Consider the following 24,971-nt stretch of genomic DNA (forward strand, 5'->3'; position numbering starts at 1 on the left):
CAGTTCTATTTTTCCTGCACCCGCTTTAGTCATGTTGGATTTACCTTTCTATTTTATGTATAAATGCAGTTGCAGACAGTTGTGCAGTCTAAGCCACACAGTTACAGTTTGATTTTAACCGTATCCGTTTGTGGACTTTGTGCTCGATTTCTTTTTTCTGTTTCCTGTTTGTGTCTCACTGCTTCCCTCACATCTCCCTCAGCAGCCTTTTCCTGCATTACTCAAACAAAAGGTGAGCAGTTTGAAGTTTTAATCTGAATTTAATCAGTGTCTCTGATTATATATGGATTAAAGGAGAAGTTGGTCACAAATATCTAATCTTTAAAGCAGTACTGTCTGGTTAAATATTGCATTTTATCTTACAGTTTCATTTCTTGGTCATGGATGATTTCGTAAGAACCAAACTGGTTGAATGGGGGCTAAGTGAGTGGGTGGAAAAATTTAAAGGTAAAGTATTAATGTGAATCTGTGATGGGTACAGATATTGATCCTGATGTGATCTGTTAACTGTAAAACAGCTCATAGATCTGTGCCCATAGCTTTTTCAATCATTTACGAAGAATTTCTGAAGAAAGTTGAGAATAAACTTTATCTCTGCAAATTCTTTTTAAATTACAGATGAACAAATCGATTCTGAAAGTCTGTGTGAGCTTGATGATCAAGAAATTAATAATTTGATCACAAAAGCTGGACCAAGAGTGAAATTCAAGAAGAACCTCAAGCTGTTAAAGGTAATTACCTTTTTTTTTTTTAAAACAATCATTGTTGTTTTAGTGTACAGAGGTGAATTTCTATTAGAGTTACCTGGATATTAAAAAATGTGCTGGCAGCAATATTATGTAGTGTAATTTTTGTTAACTCTTTACTAATATGGATTTGCAATGTTTTGATTGTGTTAGGAAGAAAAAAACACAAATCAAGAAACAGTAATTTCTTTTCAAGTAAGTTACAAACTGTTTTGTTGCCTTGAGATGAAGTATCTATATGAGAAATACAATTTTTAGTATATGTTTAAGTGCTCAGTTTATTTGGCTTTGCACTTTTTATCTGCAGTGTCAACAGGAGCATGAAGATGTAGCTGATGTGGTTCAGGTAAGGATTATACTGAATTTCAGACATATGAGCCAACTGCCTGAGACAAAATGAAGCTCAATTCTTTTGCCTATAGAGTTACATACTGATTCAGTATTAATTTTAGTGATCTCCCATTAAGGTAACCAGGTGTCATAATTGCCGACATAAATTAGAATTTTATTCAATTTATGTTTACACTTAGCCAGCAGTTTTAAATTTCCCTCAGTGTCGACTGTTCTGGTTGTCTTTGCTGGTGTCTCTAGCTTCACATGTGTTAGAATAGAATCACCAATTACCAGAGTTTGAGCCCCTGCGGGTGTTTCTGCAAATGGGGGAAAACACTTAGACACATGAATGGGTTGGTGGTGTGCCACGGGGCTTCTATTTAATACTGTGCTTTCTCCTCATCGTCACCCAGTCATCTTGTTTCCCCAACTGCTCGGGACAATATGCCAGAGGGAGCTACACTGGCTAAAGGAGCCTGGCTAGTTATGGGATTTTTAAGGGTGCGAAGCAAAGTCTACAATTATGTGATCCTGGCCTCCAGAGTTGTAAATAGGGTACATTTAATGCAAGTCTCATTATTGCTAAAGGAGACTGAGGAGTAGGGATGGGTATCATTTAGGTTTTATCCGATACCGGTGCCAAACCGGTACTTTTGAAACGGTGCCGGTGCTTAAACGGTGCTCAAACCGGTGCTCAAACCGGTGCTTAAAGAATGGAGAACATAAACTTTGCCCAAAAACCTCTTATGTTTTTATTTTTAGCAGTCTCCTCTTTTTTTCTGCAAAATGATAACCAAGTTAGCCTTTTCTGTTGATACAAGATACATCCTTTGGTTGGAACCAGTGCTTAAACAATGGAAAACACAAACTTTGTCATAAAACCTCTCATGTTTAGCTGTTTTTTTTTTCTTTTGTAAAAAGATAACAATGTTAGCCTTTTCTGCAGCTATAGGGCATATATGGTATCACTCTATCAAACAAGAAGACAGCTGTATGACAGCTCAAGAAAAAAAAGTACTGAAATAAAGCACCGAAATGTGTGCTGCTTTTCTGGTTACTACCGTTTATGTCAGAACCAGTACCCATCCCTGCCGAGGAGTAACTAAACATCTGACACAATGAGCAGGAAAGTGCAGGAGGGACAGGTAATTAGTGAGTAAATACACAGAGAGTGTGTGAAGATTACACCTTGAAGTAAGTTATACGTTTTTAATTAAATTGGCTACGCAGATAAGCTACACAAACACCACTGGGTGTTCAACAGTGTCTCACTGGCAGTAATTATTTGTAGAGTCATTTTATTGATTCTTAACTAATATAGATTTGAATCATTTTGATTGTGGTAAGAACAAAATTCAAATCAGGAAACAGTCATGTCTTTTCAAGTCAGTTTAAAACTGTTTTTTCCTTCAGATTTAATGTCCATATGACAAATACAATTTTTAATGCATGTTTAAGAGCTCAATACTCTATGCGGCTTTGCACTTTTTATCTGCAGTGTGAACAGGAGCATGAAGAAGCAGCTGATGTGGTTCAGGTAAGGATTACACTGAATTTCAGACATATGAGCCAACTGCCTGAGACAAAGTAAAGCTCCATTCTCTGGTCTACAGAGACTGACAACTCTCTACAGAAACGAATAAATGACTAATCTAAAGACATAATTCAAAGGGGGGTGGGAAAATACATTTTGCCCTAGCTAGAGGGTTTGCCAACCGTCTCTGTAGGTCTTTGAGACTGGGACCTAATTATGTAAAAGAATTGTCTAGTAGGATCACAGATATTTAGTAAGAAGAAGGTTATTGTAATTCAATTTTCATCAGTCTGCTGGTTAATAAAACATAACTGCATTTAAGTTTGTTGATTGTAAAACTTGTATGTTAGTGTCCTTTTGTTAAAGAACAATGCCAATGCAAATAGTGATAATTTCCTGTATAACTGATATTCATCCTCAGGTCTTTCCAGCCACAAGTGATACAGGTGAGACACATGCATCATATTTATTGCATCTCATATTATTCTGTGTTTGAAAGGCACTAATATTTTTTGCAATCTACATAACTTTACTAAGAAGAACTTTCAATGCTGAGAGAAAACCGTTTTTTTGTTCTTATTTTTTGTTGTTGTTTTTATCCAATCAGGAAAAAGAAAATCAGACCTTGAAAGTGATGCTAGCAGGTTGCAGTCACCAGCTAAGCGACAGTGTCAGTCAATGCCAGGATTTGAAGGTATTTACGTTTCTTACTAAACAATGTCACAGTTTAAGCCACTATAGGGTTAAATTTCTGTTCAGCACAATTTGTCCAACATGCCAGTTTCATCTTTGATGCTAGAAATTACTTTTTCTTTGGGCTGTTGGCAAAATTTAACAGTCAGCATGGTATAGTAAGTTTGATTGGTTAGTGGTCACATTATGGTCCTGATATACTCTAATTCACACAGGTTTGCTTTTTTTAACATCAAATTTTACATTTTTTGGTTATTCTAGTCTATAATTCCTTCTAAATAGTTCTTGACTTTTTTGTTCACAGAACCAACCATACTATCTAATGTGAAAAACATCATGGCATTTGTACATTCCAGACTAAATGAGCAAGACAAACTCAGTGCTTTCTTAAAGTGAGTATTATGTTTTTTCATATTTTGCTGACATACAACAGTACAATTATAGACGCTGAAATAATACAGTAGTAAAATTTATTGGAAAGTTTTGGTGACTGAGCTACATTTTTTTCCTGTTCCTGGTATCTACCAATTCTTCTTTTTTCTCCTCGATTGCCTTTTTGTGTTATACATTTCACTTTATGCCACCTAGTCTGACCTGTCTCCCCAATGTGATGTTTGTGTATTGTATGTACGTTCAGCAAGTTCCAATTTTCAATCCAGGCAACTGCAAGCGACAAATACAAGGATACATTGATTTATGATTCAATAGTAGACTATAACTATCCAAGTTAAGACCAACAAAGACTGATATTTTTAGGAAGTTTTGGTGACTTATCAATACAGGGAGTGCAGAATTATTAGGCAAGTTGTATTTTTGAGGAATAATTTTATTATTGAACAACAACCATGTTCTCAATGAACCCAAAAAACACATTAATATCAAAGCTGAATGTTTTTGGAAGTAGTTTTTAGTTTTTGCTATTTTAGGGGGATATCTGTGTGTGCAGGTGACTATTACTGTGCATAATTATTAGGCAACTAAACAAAAAAACAAATATATACCCATTTCAATTATTTATTTTTACCAGTGAAACCAAAATAACATCTTCACATTCACAAATATACATTTCTGACATTCAAAAACAAAACAAAAACAAATCAGCGACCAATATAGCCACCTTTCTTTGCAAGGACACTCAAAAGCCTGCCATCCATGGATTCTGTCAGTGTTTTGATCTGTTCACCATCAACATTGCGTGCAGCAGCAACCACAGCCTCCCAGACACTGTTCAGAGAGGTGTACTGTTTTCCCTCCTTGTAAATCTCACATTTGATGATGGACCACAGGTTCTCAATGGGGTTCAGATCAGGTGAACAAGGAGGCCATGTCATTAGTTTTTCTTCTTTTATACCCTTTCTTGCCAGCCACGCTGTGGAGTACTTGAACGCGTGTGATGGAGCATTGTCCTGCATGAAAATCATGTTTTTCTTGAAGGATGCAGACTTCTTCCTGTACCACTGCTTGAAGAAGGTGTCTTCCAGAAACTGGCAGTAGGACTGGGAGTTGAGCTTAACTCCATCCTCAACCCGAAAAGGCCCCACAAGCTCATCTTTGATGATACCAGCCCAAACCAGTACTCCACCTCCACCTTGCTGGCATCTGAGTCGGACTGGAGCTCTCTGCCCTTTACCAATCCAGCCACGGGCCCATCCATCTGGCCCATCAAGACTCACTCTCATTTCATCAGTCCATAAAACCTTAGAAAAACCAGTCTTGAGATATTTCTTGGCCCAGTCTTGACGTTTCAGCTTGTGTGTCTTGTTCAGTGGTGGTCGTCTTTCAGCCTTTCTTACCTTGGCCATGTCTCTGAGTATTGCACACCTTGTGCTTTTGGGCACTCCAGTGATGTTGCAGCTCTGAAATATGGCCAAACTGGTGGCAAGTGGCATCTTGGCAGCTGCACGCTTGACTTTTCTCAGTTCATGGGCAGTTATTTTGCACCTTGGTTTTTCCACACGCTTCTTGCGACCCTGTTGACTATTTTGAATGAAACGCTTGATTGTTCGATGATCACGCTTCAGAAGCTTTGCAATTTTGAGACTGCTGCATCCCTCTGCAAGATATCTCACTATTTTTGACTTTTCTGAGCCTGTCAAGTCCTTCTTTTGACCCATTTTGCCAAAGGAAAGGACGTTGCCTAATAATTATGCACACCTGATATAGGGTGTTGATGTCATTAGACCACACCCCTTCTCATTACAGAGATGCACATCACCTAATATGCTTAATTGGTAGTAGGTTTTCGAGCCTATACAGCTTGGAGTAAGACAACATGCATGAAGAGGATGATGTGGACAAAATACTCATTTGCCTAATAATTCTGCACTCCCTGTATTTTTTTTTCCTGTTCCTGGTATTTACCAATTCTTGGGGGGAAACTTTCACTTTAACTGACACAAAAAGAAGGTGTGGATCAAAACAACATACAGTAAACAGTTAGTGGAACAAGTGTATAGAACTGAAATATATTGTGATAATTGATTGGTTAATCACTACCATGATTATAACTCTCTTTTAAACTCTCTTATTTAAAGCATACCTAAAAAAATTTCATGACTGAATGAATTAACTATATTTAAAATCTTGTTCAACAGGAAAAAGATCAGTGATTTGGAGATAAAGAAGAGGGAGCTGGTTGGTGTCTTTGGTAAAACTGGGGCTGGAAAGAGCTCTTTGATAAATGCCATCATCAAAGAGAAGAATCTTTTACCCTCAGGAAGCATCAATGCATGCACGTCAGTCATGATCAAAGTGGAAGCTAACAAACACAGCTCAAACTATGAGGCAGAAATTGAGTTCATCACAAAGGAGGTAAAATGAGCTTTGAAAGTTAGATTTTTACTTAAAACTATTATAGGTGTTACACTTCAGTTATTGGGGTTAACGGTTGGGTACATACCTCAATAAATGGCTTGTCGTCTAATTTTGTAGGAGTGGAACGAAGAGTTGTGGTCATTTCATCAGTTTCTTGACAATAATAAAAATCAGGAAAAGGAAGATGATGATTATCATGATGCTGTTGAAAAGCTGTCAACACTGTATGGAGAAGAATGGAAAGAAAAGTCCTTTGAAAACCTCATGGACCGCAAATATTTCAAAGAAATTCCAGAATTTCTCCAATCCAGGCGGAAGATGTTGACATGTGAATCAGTAAGACAAACTCATATTACTACTATAACAGACAGCCATAAGAGACTACACACTGGGGATGCTGGGAAATTGTCACGGTCCTGGGTCTCCTGACCCAGCGTTTTTAGTTCTTTGGGATTTTTGTATTATTGTACTTGTGTGTGATTTATTCTATGGTTTCTAGTTTTGATCCCTTGCCCTTCATGTCTCTCTGTGTCCCCTCTGTTCTGTGTAATTGGGTGTCTTTGCATGTTTGAGTTTCTTGTTTTCTGTCACTCTGCATTGTGCATTATGTTCTCATGGTTGGTCTTTTGTTACTCCCTCTAGTCTAGTCTCTTGTGTTCCCAGATGAGTATTTCCCTGTGTATTTTGGTTCTTAGACCTCTGCCTTATGGTTTATGTCTCTGTGTTTCTTAGTTGCTGTCTCCACTGTGTCAAGTTCGCGTCTCTGTGTGATACTTCCTGTTTTACTTTGATGGTCCGTGTCTTATGTGAATGTGTCCTGCTTTGCTTGTCCCGTCAGTCCTGATTTCTCCCAGCTGTGCCCTCCTTCTGTGTCTCATTCTCCTCGTTACTTCCCAGTGTATTTAAACCCCGTGTTTCTCTGAGTCAGTGTCGTGTCGTCCCTCATGCTGTGTGTGAGTCTCCCCGTGTCTTCTGGTATGTGTTGCAATTAGCATCTCCCAGTTTAGTTTTGTATCGCTTTTGTATCACCGTTATCTTTTGTCACCTTTTTGTCAGCATTAAAGCTGCATTTTGAGTTCAGTCCTGTTTTCCCGTGAGTTTGCGTTTGGGTCCTATTTTCCTGCCTGCCACACACCGTTACATGACAGAAATGCACACAGGTGAAACTAGGACAACCTGGACAAAAAAGATAACTGACCAAATTAACAAAAGACTAAGATCTAGAAACATAACTCACTTCAGAAAACAGAATGCAGCATAAATTCAAAAGTCTAAAAAACACAAAACACTGAAATGCAGTGATCGCAACGAAATAGTTCTTACTGAGATCCCATAATCACATTTAGATGATCACATATCCAGAAAAAAAATCTGTTCTTGTAATAACTGTGGTTAACAGATCCCAAGACTGGTCCAGGTCCATTATGTAGAGCAGTGTTTCCCAACCACTCTGAGAAATGATCAGGTGTGCCCTGGAACTACCTGCTCTAATTAAATGGGTTACCAACTGCTAGTAAAACAGAAGAAGAAGAAGAAATTATACAACAGTCATGCTGTGAGTGAGACAACGCAGCACATGATAACGATAGATAAATATTTGAAAAGAAAAAGTAGTCAAACTGACCTGGGTCCTGGAGAAAATTCCAACCCAGATGAAGGCCTTAGCAAGACTAAGGCCTTCAGAAGAAAGCTAAAAAGGTATATTGGAGACAAACCGAACCAATTCCGCTATACCAGGTGAACGGAAAAATTATCAATATGCTTTTTTGACATTTTTCTTTGGTGGTGTGCCGTGTGATTTATCTGATGTGAAATATGTGCCGTGGCTCCAAAAGGTTGGAAAACACTGATGTAGAGCATGATTTATTTTTTTTTACATCGCAGTAGGAACCTTTACCTCTTCACACAACAGTGATCAGTTCCTTGTTTTAACCTACTCTTACCCTTTTTAAATCTCTCTGTAGAAATTCACTGCTGAGCAAAGTCAACAAAGATTGAATCAAAATGACGACAAACAATCAAAAGTAAATCGGTGTCTGACAGTCGGTTGTGTCAGGAATGGCAAAAAGTGGTGTAAAACCCTGACATTCAAAACATGGCACGTTATCCGCTATAGTGAATAAGGGAGCGGTCTAAAGTGGCTTATTAATATCTCAAAGTGGTGGACAACTGTACAAAATAACTGAGATCAGGTAGTTTCTGCTAATAGTAATAATAACTGTTGAGACCAAGAGTGTACTTAGTGTGATTTAAAATAGAAAATAAAAACTTTTAAATAAATAAAAAAAAGAGTATTTTAATTTTGGTTTTGAATAATAATTAGGCACTTTATTGAAACTATCAAATGGTTGATTGTTCTAAAAAGGATTTCACATGACCTGATTTTTTTGTGTCACTGACTTTTAATAGTCAGTGCACTTGTAAAGCACTTGCATTGCGGACTGAAATTAAACTGCACTGCTTTTATTATTTATTGCAGGCTAATGAACTCTCTGCAAAATTTGTCAAGTACACAAGAAGTGATTCAAAACAAGAAGAAGGTGATGAAGGAAAAAAGTGTTTTTGGCCACTAGTGAAGTGTGTGACTGTCAGGGTGCCAAACAGGCCTCTTCTCCAGCATTTGACACTTGTGGACCTCCCTGGAAATGGTGACTGTAACAAGAGCAGAGATCAGATGTGGAAAGGGGTAATTCACATTTACTGCTCTTTGCTTATACTGTGTTGTCTGTAAACAGTCATCTTTCTATTAAGCACTGAGACATGTTATTCTCCTTTCAGATAGTTGGAGATTGTTCTACTGTGTGGATTGTGACTGAAATTAATCGAGCAGCATCAGAGAAAGCAGCCTGGGGGATCCTGGAAAGTGTCAGTAGTCTGATTGGAAATGGTGGCGAATGTCAGCAAATTCATTTTATTTGCACCAAGTCTGATCTTGTTGATGATTCAGATGATCTGTAAGTACATTTTGCATGCTGATCAACTACAGGGTGTTTCCATGTAAGATCAACCCAGGTTAGACAAAAAGCGAAGCACTGGGTTGAGCCTTTTTAAAAAATTAATACAGAACATTTGGGTCAAAAGCAGTCTCAGATGCAGATACAATTTTACGAAGTTTACTGAAGATGGCGGACTTAGTAATAAACAGAGAGGGAGGGGAATAGCGGAGAGTGAGACAGGCAGTTGAATTTCTTTGTTCTGGAGGGACTTGTAATGTCCTCTGCCTCTAACGCCTTGCTAGAGTCGACATTCAGACTAAACAGTTACATGGTGACAGAACACTCCCCGTCTGAAACCCAGCGGATTTCACCTACTAATATGACAAGGTCAAACACATTTCAGTCATCCGGAGGAATGAGCAAGATCATCTCATTCACAGGTCGGACGTAAAGCTTTGGTTCCTCTTTCTTGATGACCTTTACTTGCACTTCGGGCACCCTTCCATCTTTACTAGGATACACATCAATGATAATTCCTAAGGGCCATTTGTTCCTACTGCACTGACTGTCCTTAAGAAGCATCACGCTTCCTTTCTTAAGGTTTGGCCGGTCAGATGTCCACTTTGTTCGACACTGTAGCGTTGACAGATACTGTTTCCGCCACCTGTCCCAAAATGTGTTAGACAAGCTTTGGACCCTGCACCACTGTTGCTTCAATAGGTTCTTATGTCCAAAATCTCCTTCTGGTACTGGGCATGGACCTACTTTCTGAGTAAGCAATGAAGCCGGTGTAAGAATGAAAGGATCTGTAGGATCGTTTGACACAGGCACAAGTGGTCGACTGTTCACTATGGCTGAAACCTCAGCCATGAATGTTGTGAGTACGTCATGTGTGAGTTTGGAGGAGCTCATTTGAAGAAGCATCGAGTCCAGGATACGACGTGTGATGCCGATCATCCTTTTCCATGCTCCTCCCATATGAGAGGAATGTTGTGTGTTGAAGGTCCACGTACATCCGTGTTCTGACAGAAACCTCTCCATGGCTTTCCCATCAAGATTTGAGGGAATCCCCATATCTTTGCAAGCTCTGGTGAAATTAGTGCCCCGGTCAGAGCGTATGTTTTTCAAAGGCCCTCGAATCGCCATAAACCTTCTGAATGTGTTTATGAAACTGGAGGAATCCAATGACTCAATTACCTCAATGTGTATAGCTCTGACACACAGACAGGTGAAGAGGACAGCCCACCTCTTACTATCAGCGTGGCCTCCTCTCGTGCGACGGGCTGATACAGACAAGGGCCCAAACACGTCAATGCCGACATTGCTAAAAGGTGGTTCCATGCTGAGCCTGTCTGGAACAAAAACAGGAACAAAAACATAATATTCCCGAAAAACGCTTTGCCGATACGATCAGCTGTTTGTTACACTTCCCACATTGAAACAGACGTCAGCGCGAACGATCGCATGTCCGCATTTCCTGCCTGAAACCGGAAGTGACGTCATTTTCGCGGAAAATGTAGTTTTTTACTTGTAGGCCTTAAAAGCCTATAATGGTGTTTTTATAAGTCATGCTTGACTTTATATTTTTCTGAATAGTTGCTGGGATGCTTAGAATGATGCACATTCTGTTTTCTTTGCAAATTTGCATCATAGGATTGTTTTTCGTTTTTCCTGCAGTAGATAAAAATTGGTGTATCTCAAAAATAAATCTATGAAGACACTCAAAATAAATTTCCTGTTGTTGTAAACTATTTTTTGCAACTTTTTTGTATTTAAATTTTTGAGGGATAAACCTCTTAAATTTCTCCAAGTAGAAATTTATGTAAAAAACAAACAAAAATGATTTTCAATTTGTTTGTACTTTATTGCACTTTTTTCACTTTTTAAATCACTTTTTTGCAATTAATGTAGTTACTATGGACTTAATGCATACATATTATTAAAATATGGGCTATGACAGTTGTATTGATGTATAGCAACTTGAAATGTTCCCAAAAATGGCACTACAGCATATAAAAATATAAAGTAAGCTCTGGCGGACTTGGTTCTATGGTAGGTCTTAAAGGGTTAAGAGCGCTTTCCTTTCTTCTATCCGGTCGTTAAGTCTGACGTCACTAGCCGTGTCTGGGCCTAAACTCCGCTGCAGGTCCATATATCAAACGATCACTATGGCATTACTGAGAGTTGAAAAACTGTCTAAAGTCTTTCATCTTTAATAAAATGATCAGTGTTCTGCTCTACCAGATGTAACAATTGAGTTTAACATCCAGGCATCCGTGAAAACGGAATTTATGACATTTAACGGAGTTAGAAGTTAGCAGGAAGTTAGCTCGCTAGCTTCTATCTAAATACAATATAGCATGTCCTGACTGCGGGTTTTGGAAACAAATTAAAACGTACAGCTCTGTTATCACATCCAACATAAATGAAGACAGAAAACTAAACAACAGTGACGTTTGTGCAGGGAGTGCAGAATTATTAGGCAAGTTGTATTTTTGAGGAATAATTTTATTATTGAACAACAACCATGTTCTCAATGAACCCAAAAATCTCATTAATATCAAAGCTGAATGTTTTTGGAAGTAGTTTTTAGTTTGTTTTTAGTTTTTGCTATTTTAGGGGGATATCTGTGTGTGCAGGTGACTATTACTGTGCATAATTATTAGGCAACTAAACAAAAAAACAAATATATACCCATTTCAATTATTTATTTTTACCAGTGAAACCAAAATAACATCTTCACATTCACAAATATACATTTCTGACATTCAAAAACAAAACAAAAACAAATCAGCGACCAATATAGCCACCTTTCTTTGCAAGGACACTCAAAAGCCTGCCATCCATGGATTCTGTCAGTGTTTTGATCTGTTCACCGTCAACATTGCGTGCAGCAGCAACCACAGCCTCCCAGACACTGTTCAGAGAGGTGTACTGTTTTCCCTCCTTGTAAATCTCACATTTGATGATGGACCACAGGTTCTCAGTGGGCTTCAGATCAGGTGAACAAGGTGGCCATGTCATTAGTTTTTCTTCTTTTATACCCTTTCTTGCCAGCCACGCTGTGGAGTACTTGAACGCGTGTGATGGAGCATTGTCCTGCATGAAAATCATGTTTTTCTTGAAGGATGCAGACTTCTTCCTGTACCACTGCTTGAAGAAGGTGTCTTCCAGAAACTGGCAGTAGGACTGGGAGTTGAGCTTGACTCCATCCTCAACCCGAAAAGGCCCCAAAAGCCCATCTTTGATGATACCAGCCCAAACCAGTACTCCACCTCCACCTTGCTGGCGTCTGAGTCGGACTGGAGCTCTCTGCCCTTTACCAATCCAGCCACGGGCCCATCCATCTGGCCCATCAAGACTCACTCTCATTTCATCAGTCCATAAAACCTTAGAAAAACCAGTCTTGAGATATTTCTTGGCCCAGTCTTGACGTTTCAGCTTATGTGTCTTGTTCAGTGGTGGTCGTCTTTCAGCCTTTCTTACCTTGGCCATGTCTCTGAGTATTGCACACCTTGTGCTTTTGGGCACTCCAGTGATGTTGCAGCTCTGAAATATGGCCAAACTGGTGGCAAGTGGCATCTTGGCAGCTGCACGCTTGACTTTTCTCAGTTCATGGGCAGTTATTTTGTGCCTTGGTTTTTCCACACGCTTCTTGCGACCCTGTTGACTATTTTGAATGAAACGCTTGATTGTTCGATGATCACGCTTCAGAAGCTTTGCAATTTTGAGACTGCTGCATCCCTCTGCAAGATATCTCACTATTTTTGACTTTTCTGAGCCTGTCAAGTCCTTCTTTTGACCCATTTTGCCAAAGGAAAGGACGTTGCCTAATAATTATGCACACCTGATATAGGGTGTTGATGTCATTAGACCACACCCCTTCTCATTACAGAGATGCACATCACCTAATATGCTTAATTGGTAGTAGGCTTTCGAGCCTATACAGCTTGGAGTAAGACAACATGCATGAAGAGGATGATGTGGACAAAATACTCATTTGCCTAATAATTCTGCACTCCCTGTATGGTTACTGAAGTTTGGCTAGCTGGTATATAGCTGGTATGTGCTACGTGACCGCTAGCGACACAGCTATGTTAGCATAATATAAACAAGCTAACTTTTTTTCCACTCGATAAAAGTTAACGTGAGTGTTATCGGTGGTCAGGAACAAATGTAATCGCATGGCAGGATGCTGTAAAAGGACCAAACTTCAGCCGGGAGAACAACTGAGATAATCCATCCACAATACGAGGTTAGTCATTCATATACTGCTGCATGGGCTGGGCTGTAGTTACATCCTAAGGTTTTAAAAAACAGAGCTTAAATAAATGATTAGCGGTAATAAAAGCTGAGGGAGGTCAACAGTGATCACTGACTATTTTATGAGCTTTTTGAGATTAAATAGAAGAAAATACATAGCATTAAACATGTTAACAACACAAAAGCCATATTAAACCCAGACTACTTTAGGCCCGGAAGTAGGATTCGTCACGTCATCGCTTAACGACCGGATTGGCTTCTCTCTAAACCCACAACACCTGGGTAAGGGGTGGGGTTTATTGTGTAGCGGGCAGCGCTCTGCTGGATCATCTCTAGTGGATGACTCGCTTCCACATTGGGTGCCAAACGATGCAGTCCTTGTACCGTTGGTAGGGGGTATAGGATCCGGAGAGACCCTCGTTTTAAAAACTGCCACAGCTTTGTGACCTTCGGCTTTAGACTGATAACTCACTGCTGAATGCTGTCTGTGTAAGGCCAGGGTCGTTGCGCATCCGTGCTTCCTGACACACAAAGAAGCCGAATGGGGGATAGGGAGCCCTGCGATCTTCTTTGTACTTAAAGCCTAGAGAAAGCCATTTTTCCTGGAGATAAAATGGCAGCTTCTGCACCACAGGGGTAACACCATGAGGAGTATCCAGATAACTAAGCCCAAGCAGGTCACCATCTTCTTTGGCAGCCTGTATTTCCGACAGCAAGTCTCCTAGCTCTCTTAGCTTACGACCGTCTCTGTTTGGAATCTTGGGAAAGTTGTCTAATCTTTTCAAAAAGACACCCTTGATGACCTCTGGTGCACCATAGCATTCATTAAGCCTATCCCACATAGCTCTGAGTCCGTTTGCTGGTTGTTTCGCAGACACGGATCGTATTCGTCTGGCATGTTCAGCTGAGTCCTTACCTAGCCATTTCACAAGAAGGTTAAGCTGTTCGCTTGGTGAGAGGTTGAGGCCTCTGATGGTATTTATAAACGATGCTTTCCAGGCTCTGTAGCATTCGGGACGGTTGTTGAAGTGAAGGAGCCCTGTAGACACCAGTTCGCGTCGAGCCATAAATCTAACAAGGTCTGACATGTTCTGCTCCATTTCTAGCGGAGTGTACAGTGGACCCCTTTCCTGGCATGTGGTCTCATGTGGGTGACTGAAGTTGTCTGGGGTTGTAATATAGGCGGTGCCAGTGTAGCCACTGTCTAGAGGCTGTTGAGCATAACTGACCGTTGGTTCTTGTTTAGGGGTGTAAGTGTCACTTTGCTCTGCTTTGCTTGGGAAATGTTCCTTTAGAATTGCTACTATGTGTGTGGTTCGTGCTTGGATGTGTGGTACTGCAAATGGCTTGGGGCTTGCTCAAGTATGTGCATCAGATCCTGGCGTAAGAGTCTATGATCAGCGAATGCTGAGGGAGCTTCATCTCTGTGTTACCATTGGAGGTTTCTAGAATGGGCATGGTTTGGCTGCCATGTGTGGCACCCTTCACATATTCCCTTGTGCGTGTTACTGGGTCATCAGCAGGAACATCTATTTCACTAAGAGTCTCGTTATTATCTTGAATCACTGCAGCCTCCAAAGCTGCAGCCCTTTTTTCCATGCGTACTTTATTCAACGACGCTTCAAGACGCATTTTTCGAAGCTGCATAGAGGCTTCTAGTTCTGCTTGCTGCAACTTCAGATCATTCTTTTTATCCATGAATGCTGCTTCAGCCTTAGCTGCCTCAGCTTCTGCACGTGCTTGTGCGGCACCTGCCTTACTTGCAGCTGAACTCCTAGAATGCCTGGAGGAGCCAGATATATTAGATCTGATTTTCATGAATGTACTGGTTCTCTGTGACATGTTGCTGTCGAGTGGATTTTGCCAACATCTGCAGCTGAATCTTAGAGCTGAGCTGTTTCTGGAGGATAGCTCTATATGCCGTGCAGTTCCTCATGAGACTGGTCTTTGAGAGGCTGTCGTTTTACTGTAATGTCCTCTGCCTCTAACGCATTGCTAGTCGACATTCAGACTAAACTCCTCTTCAAAATGACCACGCAGACAAGAGGGCTTGACTTCACTCCCTTTACTTAGGCCAGTTGAAGTAGGGTAAAACTGAGAAAACAACATGAAATGCTCTTAGAAATCAAAGACAAGGACAAATACACAATAACAGTACAAATGACTTGTTTAGCCAAAAGCGTTAGCGAATCCTCTCTTTACAAACATTTCAGCACTGTCCCAAAACGTTGGCTGCATCCTCCGGAGGCTGCATTTGAAGGCCGATTACGTCACAGCCAGGTGACGAAGGCTGTCCCAATTCATTGACTCCTTCAAATGCGGCCGACAAATCCATCCATCATTTCCCCAAATTTGAAGGATGGGTCGGGTGTGTCCTTCATGGCCCACCATATCTCAGAATTCATAGCTTGGCCCAGCCAAATTTCAGCTGCCAACAATGGCGGCCGCTACTAAGTTTTAAAATTACTCTTATTAATCTTTCTGGGTCACAAAATAAACTTTTAACATATTTTAAGGCGAGAAAGTAGCTGTGTAAATTACAAATATCTGCTTGGTTTATCAAGACATTGCATATTTGCAAAAGTGTGACGACGTTTTCGGAGACGTGGGCGAAAGTGTGTGTGTGTGTTTGTTTGTGTGTGTGTGTGTGTGTGTGTGGTTTCTGTAGACAAAACATAATGATACAAACCAATTATAACTCAAATTGCACATTAAACATAAAGATACAACTGAGGTGTACTCAAATGCAGTATACAAGTAAATAAGCTGACATATTTCTTCAGACTGGTTACATAAACTTAGTCAGACATTATGCATTAAGACACCACATACAACTATGCACTGAAGGCAACTTTACACTGTTTATCAACTGGTACACAGAGCAGAGAACCAACAACACTTTTACTTGGTATCGGATCGGAAAGGAAATCAGTGGTATGGCACATCACTACTCTGAACTGAAGCTGCGGAAATACGCCTATGGTGCATTCAGGGGGTATGGGAAATCCCATACACAAACCTAACCCTTTTTTACAGGGACAGCAAGAGAGAAGAGGGCGAGCAATAACAGGAGAGCGGGAGGAGAAAGAGATGCAAATGACATTATGGCAGCTTTTGTCTCGGACTCCCGGACCATCAGCACCGGCTCCCCTCAGGGCTGTGTTCTTTCTCCTCTGCTCTTCTCCCTGTACACCAACTGCTGCACCTCCACCCACCAGTCTGTCAAGCTAATCAAGTTTGCAGATGACACCACCGTTATTGGGCTCATCTCGGACGGGGATGAGTCTGCCTACAGGAGGGAGGTTGAACGTCTGGTGTCCTGGTGCAGCCACAACAACCTGGTGCTGAATGCCCAGAAGACAGTGGAGATTATTGTGGACTTCAGGAAGCACACAGCCCCACTCCCCCCCATCATCCTGACTGACACCCCCATCACCTCTGTGGACTCATTCCGCTTCCTGGGTACCACCATCACCCAGGACCTGAAGTGGGAGCCCACCATCACCGCCGTCATCAAGAAAGCCCAGCAGAGGATGTACTTCCTGAGGCAGCTGAAGAAATTCAACCTGCCAACATGGACGATGATGCAATTCTACACTGCAATCATCGAGTCCATCCTCACCTCCTCCATCACCGTGTGGTACGCTGGAGCCACTATCAAGGACAAACTGAGACTGCAGCGTGTTGTGCGCTCTGCTGAGAAGGTGATTGGCTGCAGACTCCCATCTCTGCAGGACCTGTACACCTCCAGGACATTGCGGCGTGCAGCTCGGATCTCAGCTGACCCTTCTCACCCTGGACACAGTCTGTTTGACCTGCTCCCCTCAGGCAGGAGGCTCCGGTCCATTCGCACCAGAACCTCTCGCCATAAGAACAGTTTCTTCCCCTCTGCTGTTGGACACATGAACAATAACCATATGACTGTTCCCGCCACTAACACATGACCCTACGCTGTGTTCACTGCATCATTCCATGTTTGGCACTGATCACCACCTGCACTCATGTATATATCTTTCTACGTAGCACTCTTAATTCTTATTCTCATGTATATATCTCATGTATATCTCATGTATATATCTTTCTACGTAGCACTTTTAATTCTTATTCTTACTTTTATTTTTTCATGTCTATTTAAGCCCAACTTATGACACTATGTTTGCACTGAAGCACCGCAGCAATTTCCTGATGTTGTAAACCTGCTCAACATTTGGCAATAAACCCCTTTCTGATTCTGATTCTGATTTTATGTATGGTGCACATAATCTATGAGATTATATGACATCATGCATATCCTGGCCATTACAGTCAAGTAATTCAACAATTTTACATTTTAAAGCAAAAGTACCATTACACTGTCCGTCCGCAACAAAGTTAAAGTAGTTGCTGTGACAAAAAAAAACTTGTGTGTAAGCATGTCAGCGTGTGGTGATGTCACGATCCAAAAAGTATAAATGGTACCAGCCTTCAATATTTGCGAGTTTGTTTTTTAAAAGAGTCAAAATAAATACATTGAACAAATAAAGCCATATCATCATAAATGACTGGAGCTGCAAGGCAGACAACTGAAGCGTAATAGGTTTATTTATAATGAAACAAATATATAAAATGAACTGGTGAATTAGTGGAGAGCACCACCCTAAGGTGATGGTCTGGGAGAGAGTGCTCAATGACTGTCAGGGAGAAATTGGGAGTCTGTAGTGATCAGGTAAGTATTTTGGTGTGAGGCTCTGACAACCTAGGTTAGCAAGTAGGAGTGTGAGAGGATATTAACCAGACAAGACGTTTAAAACTAGAATTCAACAAATTGGAGGATAACCACCATCAGGCAGAAAAACATTGCCACAGCCAGTCTTTAAATACAATCTACATGTTAACAATGAGTGTGCAGCAGTCAGGGAAAGCTCAGCTTGGTAAGAAAGGGAGATTTTACACATTTCACCAAAAAGTCCAAGAATAAAAAATCACCCAGCCTGCCCCGGATTAATGATGGTGATGATAATAGTGATGATGGTAACAGTACATATTTGCACATTTCTTGCAGTTCATCAGCTGATATCCATGATCGAATAGTTAAAAGAAACATTCAAGTCAAGGATGGAGTAAGAAAAGAATTCAACAAGAGAAGCAAGATTAAGGTGAGGTTTATAGGCTGACAGAAAATAATACAGACTCTCCATAGTTGTAAGGATGCTTTAAAATTAAACAATTTTTCCTCAGACACACTTCACTGATGACAGTTTCAAAGTGTTCACAGTGAGCTCCAAAGAGTTCCTAAAAGGGAAGCATCTAAGTTCAGAAGAGACTGGTAGGTGAAGTCTTGATGCACATGTTGTTTTAGTTTGCTCTGACTGAAAGAGAATTATTTAATTTGAATTAAAGTGTGTAATGTCAAAGTGTGGCACTGAAATTTCTTCTCAACAGAAATAACCAAACTTAAAGGATTTTTGCAAGATCTCAATGACTGTTACTCAGAGACAGTAAACTACGTGAGTGGAGCTTATGGGATTCTATCTTTGATTGAAGGTGCCAGGTGCAGAAAAGAGGTGAGGTCAAGTTATCTATGTGGAACAATATTTTACTGAAATTTAAAACTTCAAATGTTTCCATAAATCTGACACCTAACGAAATTTTAGTTATCAAGATTTCTTGACAGGCACTGAGTGACAACATTTCAAAATGATTAATTAAAAAAGAGTTGTATTTATGTTATTACTGCTTTAATAGAAAATAAATATACTGTTTTAATTTCAGGGTGTTGGAAAAGCAGATGATGTATGTAAAGTTCTCGAGAAAAACATGACAGAACAACTTGATCAAGTCAAAAGAGCAGTTGATGAAGCGATCAAGGATTTTGAACAATGTCTTACAGAAGGCGTTAAAAATTCCAAAACCTCTGAAGAAAAACTGAAATCCTTTTTGGACCGTGATGTATGTATCTGAATTTTAATTATTATAATTCACATCATAGCAACAGATTTTGCACTTTATATGAGCATGTGTTTAGAATTGTTTTCCTGATCTGTTACAGAAACAGCCTAGTTTTTTTAAGACACTACAGGCTGTGGTTAGAAAAGACGGCATCCACAAAACAAAAAAAGGGGAACACATAAATCTCAACACCGTATTAGCTTCATGCTTGACTGACAGCATTGATGAAAAATTCAGAAAGACCTTCCCGTGAGAATAAACAAATTACTATCATATTACACTATACTTAAAATGATTAAAACAAACTTGTCAATACTGCCATCGTGAAACATTTTTTTCAGAAATGATGTTAAAGGCGGATCTTTCAGTGGAGTCATCAGTAGATTTTCACTTGACACAAATTCGCTGATTCAAAAATACCAAGATGTCAAACTGCAGCTGATATTTCTCCAGACAGAGGTACGACATGAAACAATCCAGTTTGTCAGTCCATTATAGCAGAATTTACCTATTCACTCTACAAATACTAATTCTGTTTATTAACTGATCCATGTTTCATGTTTTTAAGGAGGATAAAATTAAGACAAAACTCAACAAAATAATCCTAAAGGGGAAGAAAATCATCTACAACAGTCTAACAGAGGCAATTGAGAAAAACATGAAAAAGTGCTATGAAGGTAAGAAGATTGTCAGCTTGTCACTGTAATAAATCACAATTGTACATAAAAAATGTTTTGACAAAGTTTATTCTTTTCTTGTAGATGCACGAAAAATTTCAGGGAATGGTGCGCTGAAAAAAATGAGGAAGACTATTGAGAAACATGTATCCTTAAATAGGAACATGTATGAGGACGCAAAAAAGACCATGTTGGAGAAGATGAATGAACTGATGGTTTGTCACATTACAAATTAATTTGAGACCATGTTGTGTTTTTTCTATATTTGAGTGCTTTTGCTCAGTCTGAACATTCTCTAAAGATTAGCGAATGGCTGTTAATATTTGTATTTTTCAGCATTACAAAGATTTAGTCTGCAATGATGAGTTGAACTGAAGAGCTTAAAATATGAACTGGCCACAAGAACAAACATCTACCCATTAATTCAGATGTTTCAGTTGTTTTAAACCTCAATATTTGACTCTGTGAAAAGTAATAAAAGCTCTGATGTTTAATTAGATGATCATCTGTAAGGAACTAAAGGAGACCATGGACCACTCCATTAAACTCTCACTCAAGGCATCAGCTTTGAGTGAGAGTCTCCCGGGTAAAGAAAATATAGGCTATGAAAGTAAATCGTTAGTAAAATGTTGAACAATGCTAAGCCCATGTTTTTATATATTTGTTTGCTTTTCAGATGTTTCAGAGCATCTTGAAACTGTGCAGCAACATTACAATGAAGGTAAGGGCAGTCAAGAGGGAGACATAACATCATAGTAGCCAGGTAAATATTTAAATGTTATTTCATGTTACTTTAAAAGTTCCTATGAATTCTCAAAGAAAGAGGGTGAAATTTGATGACAATCCTAAGCACCTAAATATACAGTAACTTTTAATTGTTTAATATATAAAATATAATATATAAAATATGTTTAATTGTGTTTAGTGTCAATTATAAGTTTTTCATAATTTAGAGATTAGAAGTAGCCATTTTAAATTACATATGGCCATTTAAGCTGTCCTTTTGTATTTTCATCATCTCAGCTAAAAAATCCAACTGGTTCATTGTGGCCGGTAATGTTATGCAGTGTTAAAGTATGACACCACAACGTTACATCTTCTTCAAAAAAAGTTTAGAAGCAGCTGCTAAACAACTGCTAACAGTGGTGACACCAGAAGCACTACCAACATAAAAGTTCAGGTTTTGCTCAAAAACTTCCCTGAATATTGTCCACAGTCTTTGGACAGAAGTGACTTATTGACTCATATCAGACTGACAGCTGAGGTAAACATGCTGAATTTGTTATTGCTAAGCACAGATGAAGTATTTGAATAATATCACCACTTATAATTTGTGTTATTTTACCCTTTTTGTATCCGAGTCACCTCAAACAGGTTCAAATAAAGTGTTTCCAAAAATGAGTTTCTACACAAACAGTAACAGAAACAACAGATATTAAGATTTTCTATTCTAGGCTGAGGAGCTTTCAAGACATCTTAAAGCACATCTTAAGTACTGACACTTGTTCTGTTTGCCTGAGCAACTGAGTGTTAAAAATCTTTGTGCTTATTATTACTGGATGTTTCAGATTTGCTCCACACAGTAACAGCAGAAACCTGATGACCCACTCAACATCTCTGAGGGAACACTGACCAAAAGCATGAGGTCTCTGGATATCGCCACAGATATTTCTGTAATGTTGTGTTTGACTTTTAATGAATTTGATGAAATTTGATTTTTCAGTCCTCACTGCAAGAAGGTCCTGGGTTTGAATCCAGTTTGTGGCTTTTCTGTGTGGACTTTGCATGTTCTTCCTGTGTCTGTGTGGGTGCTCTCTGTGTACTCTAACTTCTTCACACAGGCTAAAACATGCATGGGGGTTAGGTTAATTGGTGATCTTGGATATAGATGTGCATGTGAGCAAGAATGATAGTTAGCTGTGTGACACAGTTATTATAGTTTTGTATTTTGTCATTAATTTTTATTTTATTTCATTTTGACTTTTTGTTTTTATTTCATGTTTCAGTAAGTTTCAAGACTGTTCTTATTTTCAATTTATTATTGTTTGAAAATGTTTAGTTTTAGTTCAGTTTTGTCAGAGGCAAAATTACGAAAACCAGTAGAAACAATAGGAATGTTTCACTTTTTGAAAACAGTTGACCCACTTGTCTTGTACATGTCCAGTGTCTCAAACACGTCCATCAATAACATGTCAGGCACATTGTAATAACATTTTTACCAAACTAACAAATACTGAAACTAAGGCTATTTCCTCTATAAACTGATTTGTATTTCAAATGAGGTCATTTAATCATTTCTGTTGATTATTGTTTTTATTTTGTTTAACTAAAATATTCATATCTAGTCTTAGTTTTTACTTTAGTTTTATTTGAGTGGAATAACCTTAGCAAGCTCTTCAGGGTGTACTCTGCCTTTTGCATGACAACTGGGAAAGAGTTCCAGCAACCCCGAATTGGATAAGCAAAAGGATGAAAATTTTTAAGCATGAATTCCTCTCAGGGGTATTAAGGTTTTTAAGATTTTAGTTGTTAGGGTCTAAACCAAAAGGGCAGCACTCTGTCCAAAAATGTTTTGATGTCTATTTTCTCCATTTTGTTGTATTTGGTCATTATTTGTAGACCCTAGTTATACAGAAAATTATACAGCGGTAGAACTACAATGTTACAGATTTTAATTTTAGTGCTTTACAGGAATACTGTGATATTCAGACTCTTTCCAGTTTTAAAGATTTATTTTCTTGATGTATTTGTCAGTTTTATTCTTAAACTTCTATAGAACATGACTTATGTATACCACTTTACTTATATTTCTAACATAAATATGAATTTACTCTAATACAATGGTTTCTTTGGTTGTCACATGAGTAATAAAGCAGCAGCAAAAAAATAAGTCTCTGCTTCTGCTTTAGCTATTATATCATATTGTTTTCTGTTGTTTCTATTCTGTATTGATTCCATAGCTGTAAGATGTAAACATGATTTTTCAAATCCTGATCTTATTTTTGCCTAAAAATAAGCTCCCTGCCAAAAAGTATTTTGCAGCACCACAGTAGTTTGTAACATACAACAAAATTATATTTGAAGACTGAACCACAAGCCATTAAGTCAAATGATTGTGGATACTGCTTCCTCTGAAGGTGTTCTTGTCTGGGTGGCCTTACAGGTCATCTACAATCCTCCAGTCACATGTCTTATCAGCAGCTCTCTTCTATAATCTGTGTACCTGGTAACTAACTGGGTTAAAGTTTAGTGGTCTGGAAAATAGGGCCCAAGGATCTGTTAACTTTTATAGGCAAAGTAACCTTTTATAACCTTTTGTGTGATATTACAGTTTTTTCTGATGACTTAAGCTCTTTTTTTAAAACTATTGGCTATTTTTGCTAAACTCTACATGCAAATAAGAAAACCCTTCACCAAATCAGCAAAACATTGTTTACTTGTAAAAGCTAATAAACCTTGCTTAACTCTGCAAACCTTTGTAAAAATGGTATTTTCGTATCAAACAGTTAACACAAGCCATCACATTAATAAGCACACAATGCACCAACTACACACTGATGGTATGAATAAAAAAAATCTGACTTTTGCTTTCTCTGTGCACAAGGTAGGCTATGTCAGTTTGTGGTCATACTTTTGTCATAGGTCCGTAAACATAGTGGGATCCGAACTTCAAGTACTGGGGCCTGTTCTTCGTACCTCGCTAAGTAAGTTAGCTGGATTAGATTGTTGACGATTTCGCGTGATCCTGGATCGTTCGGTTCCCCGAAGCTCATCCGGGACTTGCTGTCATAGCAACAGAGCCGTAAGCGTAAACCTGCTCGGGAGCAGGTTCACTTTATGTAAACAGGATTAGATCGCGGCCACGCAGGTATGTCCGCTTCATTTATACGAAAGCAACAGCGATATTCCACCACTGTTTCACCATGAATAAATAACATCAATGTAACTAAAGATAATGCAGCACCTGATCCTTTTATTGATGTCACACAGATACATACAGGTCATTTCCTAAAAAAGGGAAATGTACTATTAACATTCTATTACATGTATGTGATTATTACAGATGTAATTCATATTTCAGAGTAGTAATTGTAAATTACTTCGTGTAATCAAGATGAGAGACCACGGCTATAAAAGCCAAGGTGGATTTGGGAAGCCTGTCGCAGCCATGTCCTGTCCGTTTACGCGAGCCACCCATTGCGGAAGGTGCAAGATTGATAAGGAGAGTCCTCAGAATTCAGCGTATATTGCGGGATAGACAGGATCCTTTAGCTCAGCGCGACAGTGTGCTCATTGAGAGATATCGATTTCCCCGTGAGGGTATTATTTACTTAACCAACTTGTTGACGAGGGGGTGCAGGACCACCACCTGTCTTTTTTTGCTCTGCCCTTTTCTTGGTTGCTGTTATGAACAAACAAACAGATTATTTCAGGGTCTCTTTCCAAGAGACGAAAAGCAATATAAGTGATAGATATTACCATTCTATAGAATATTCTTATATTTCACTTTTACTTGTTCCCATGTTCTAGTGGGTCCTGTTGTGGCTCTAATGTGAAAGAGGATATAATATAACAATATAATATAATGTAATATAATATTGGATAATATAGTGTAATATAATAAATCTACCCTACCGCCTACTGGTGTTGGCCAGAGGGGCCGATGGCGCGATATGGCAGCCTCGCTTCTGTCAGTCTGCCCCAGGGCAGCTGTGGCTACAACCGTAGCTGCCTCCACCAGTGTGTGAATGTGAGAGTGACTGAATAGTGGCATTGTAAAGCGCTTTGGGTGCCTTGAAAAGCGCTATATAAATCCAATATATTATTATTATTATTATTATTAAATTACTTACGAGTTTAATTTGTCAGCAACTTTCTGCCAGCCCTCTCTCCTTGCTTTTGCAGCCATTGCAGTGTTCCCTTGCGTTCTGATTTAACTCTGAAACTCCTGAAATCCCTCACTCAGGAGTTCTTGCTCTGCTGCCGAAAAATACCGAGCCGAGCGCACTCCTTCGACATTTTCGCCGACCAATCAGAGGGTTGCCGA

General features: G+C 39.3%; 1 protein-coding gene across 1 annotated transcript; it reads left to right on the plus strand.

Moving 5' to 3' along the window:
• LOC113020765 (nuclear GTPase SLIP-GC-like) lies at positions 1-23,397 on the plus strand. Its single transcript, XM_026164990.2, has 24 exons — positions 1-232; positions 366-447; positions 619-731; positions 900-941; positions 1,054-1,092; positions 2,578-2,616; positions 3,035-3,059; positions 3,221-3,307; positions 3,611-3,698; positions 5,901-6,117; positions 6,238-6,456; positions 8,600-8,806; positions 8,899-9,074; positions 18,361-18,454; positions 18,537-18,624; positions 18,741-18,862; positions 19,071-19,247; positions 19,348-19,496; positions 19,589-19,706; positions 19,816-19,924; positions 20,009-20,139; positions 20,423-20,510; positions 20,601-20,687; positions 21,493-23,397. The coding sequence occupies exons 2-23, from the start codon at positions 381-383 to the stop codon at positions 20,678-20,680; spliced, it is 2,475 nt and encodes an 824-aa protein (XP_026020775.1). The 5' UTR covers positions 1-232; positions 366-380; the 3' UTR covers positions 20,681-20,687; positions 21,493-23,397.
• The last annotated feature ends 1,574 nt before the right edge of the window (positions 23,398-24,971 follow it).

Source organism: Astatotilapia calliptera, chromosome 4 (genome assembly GCF_964374335.1).
Source record: "Astatotilapia calliptera chromosome 4, fAstCal68.1, whole genome shotgun sequence".
Classification (NCBI taxonomy): Eukaryota; Metazoa; Chordata; class Actinopteri; order Cichliformes; family Cichlidae; genus Astatotilapia; species Astatotilapia calliptera.

Bases quoted from the DNA above. Each gene is read 5' to 3' on its own strand.
- LOC113020765 (XM_026164990.2), top strand. From the start codon at position 381: ATGGATGATTTCGTAAGAACCAAACTGGTTGAATGGGGGCTAAGTGAG. The intron at 9,075-18,360 runs GTAAGTACATTT...CATTTCTTGCAG, and splicing joins GTTGATGATTCAGATGATCT to TTCATCAGCTGATATCCATG. The intron at 18,863-19,070 runs GTGAGGTCAAGT...TTTTAATTTCAG, and splicing joins GTGCCAGGTGCAGAAAAGAG to GGTGTTGGAAAAGCAGATGA.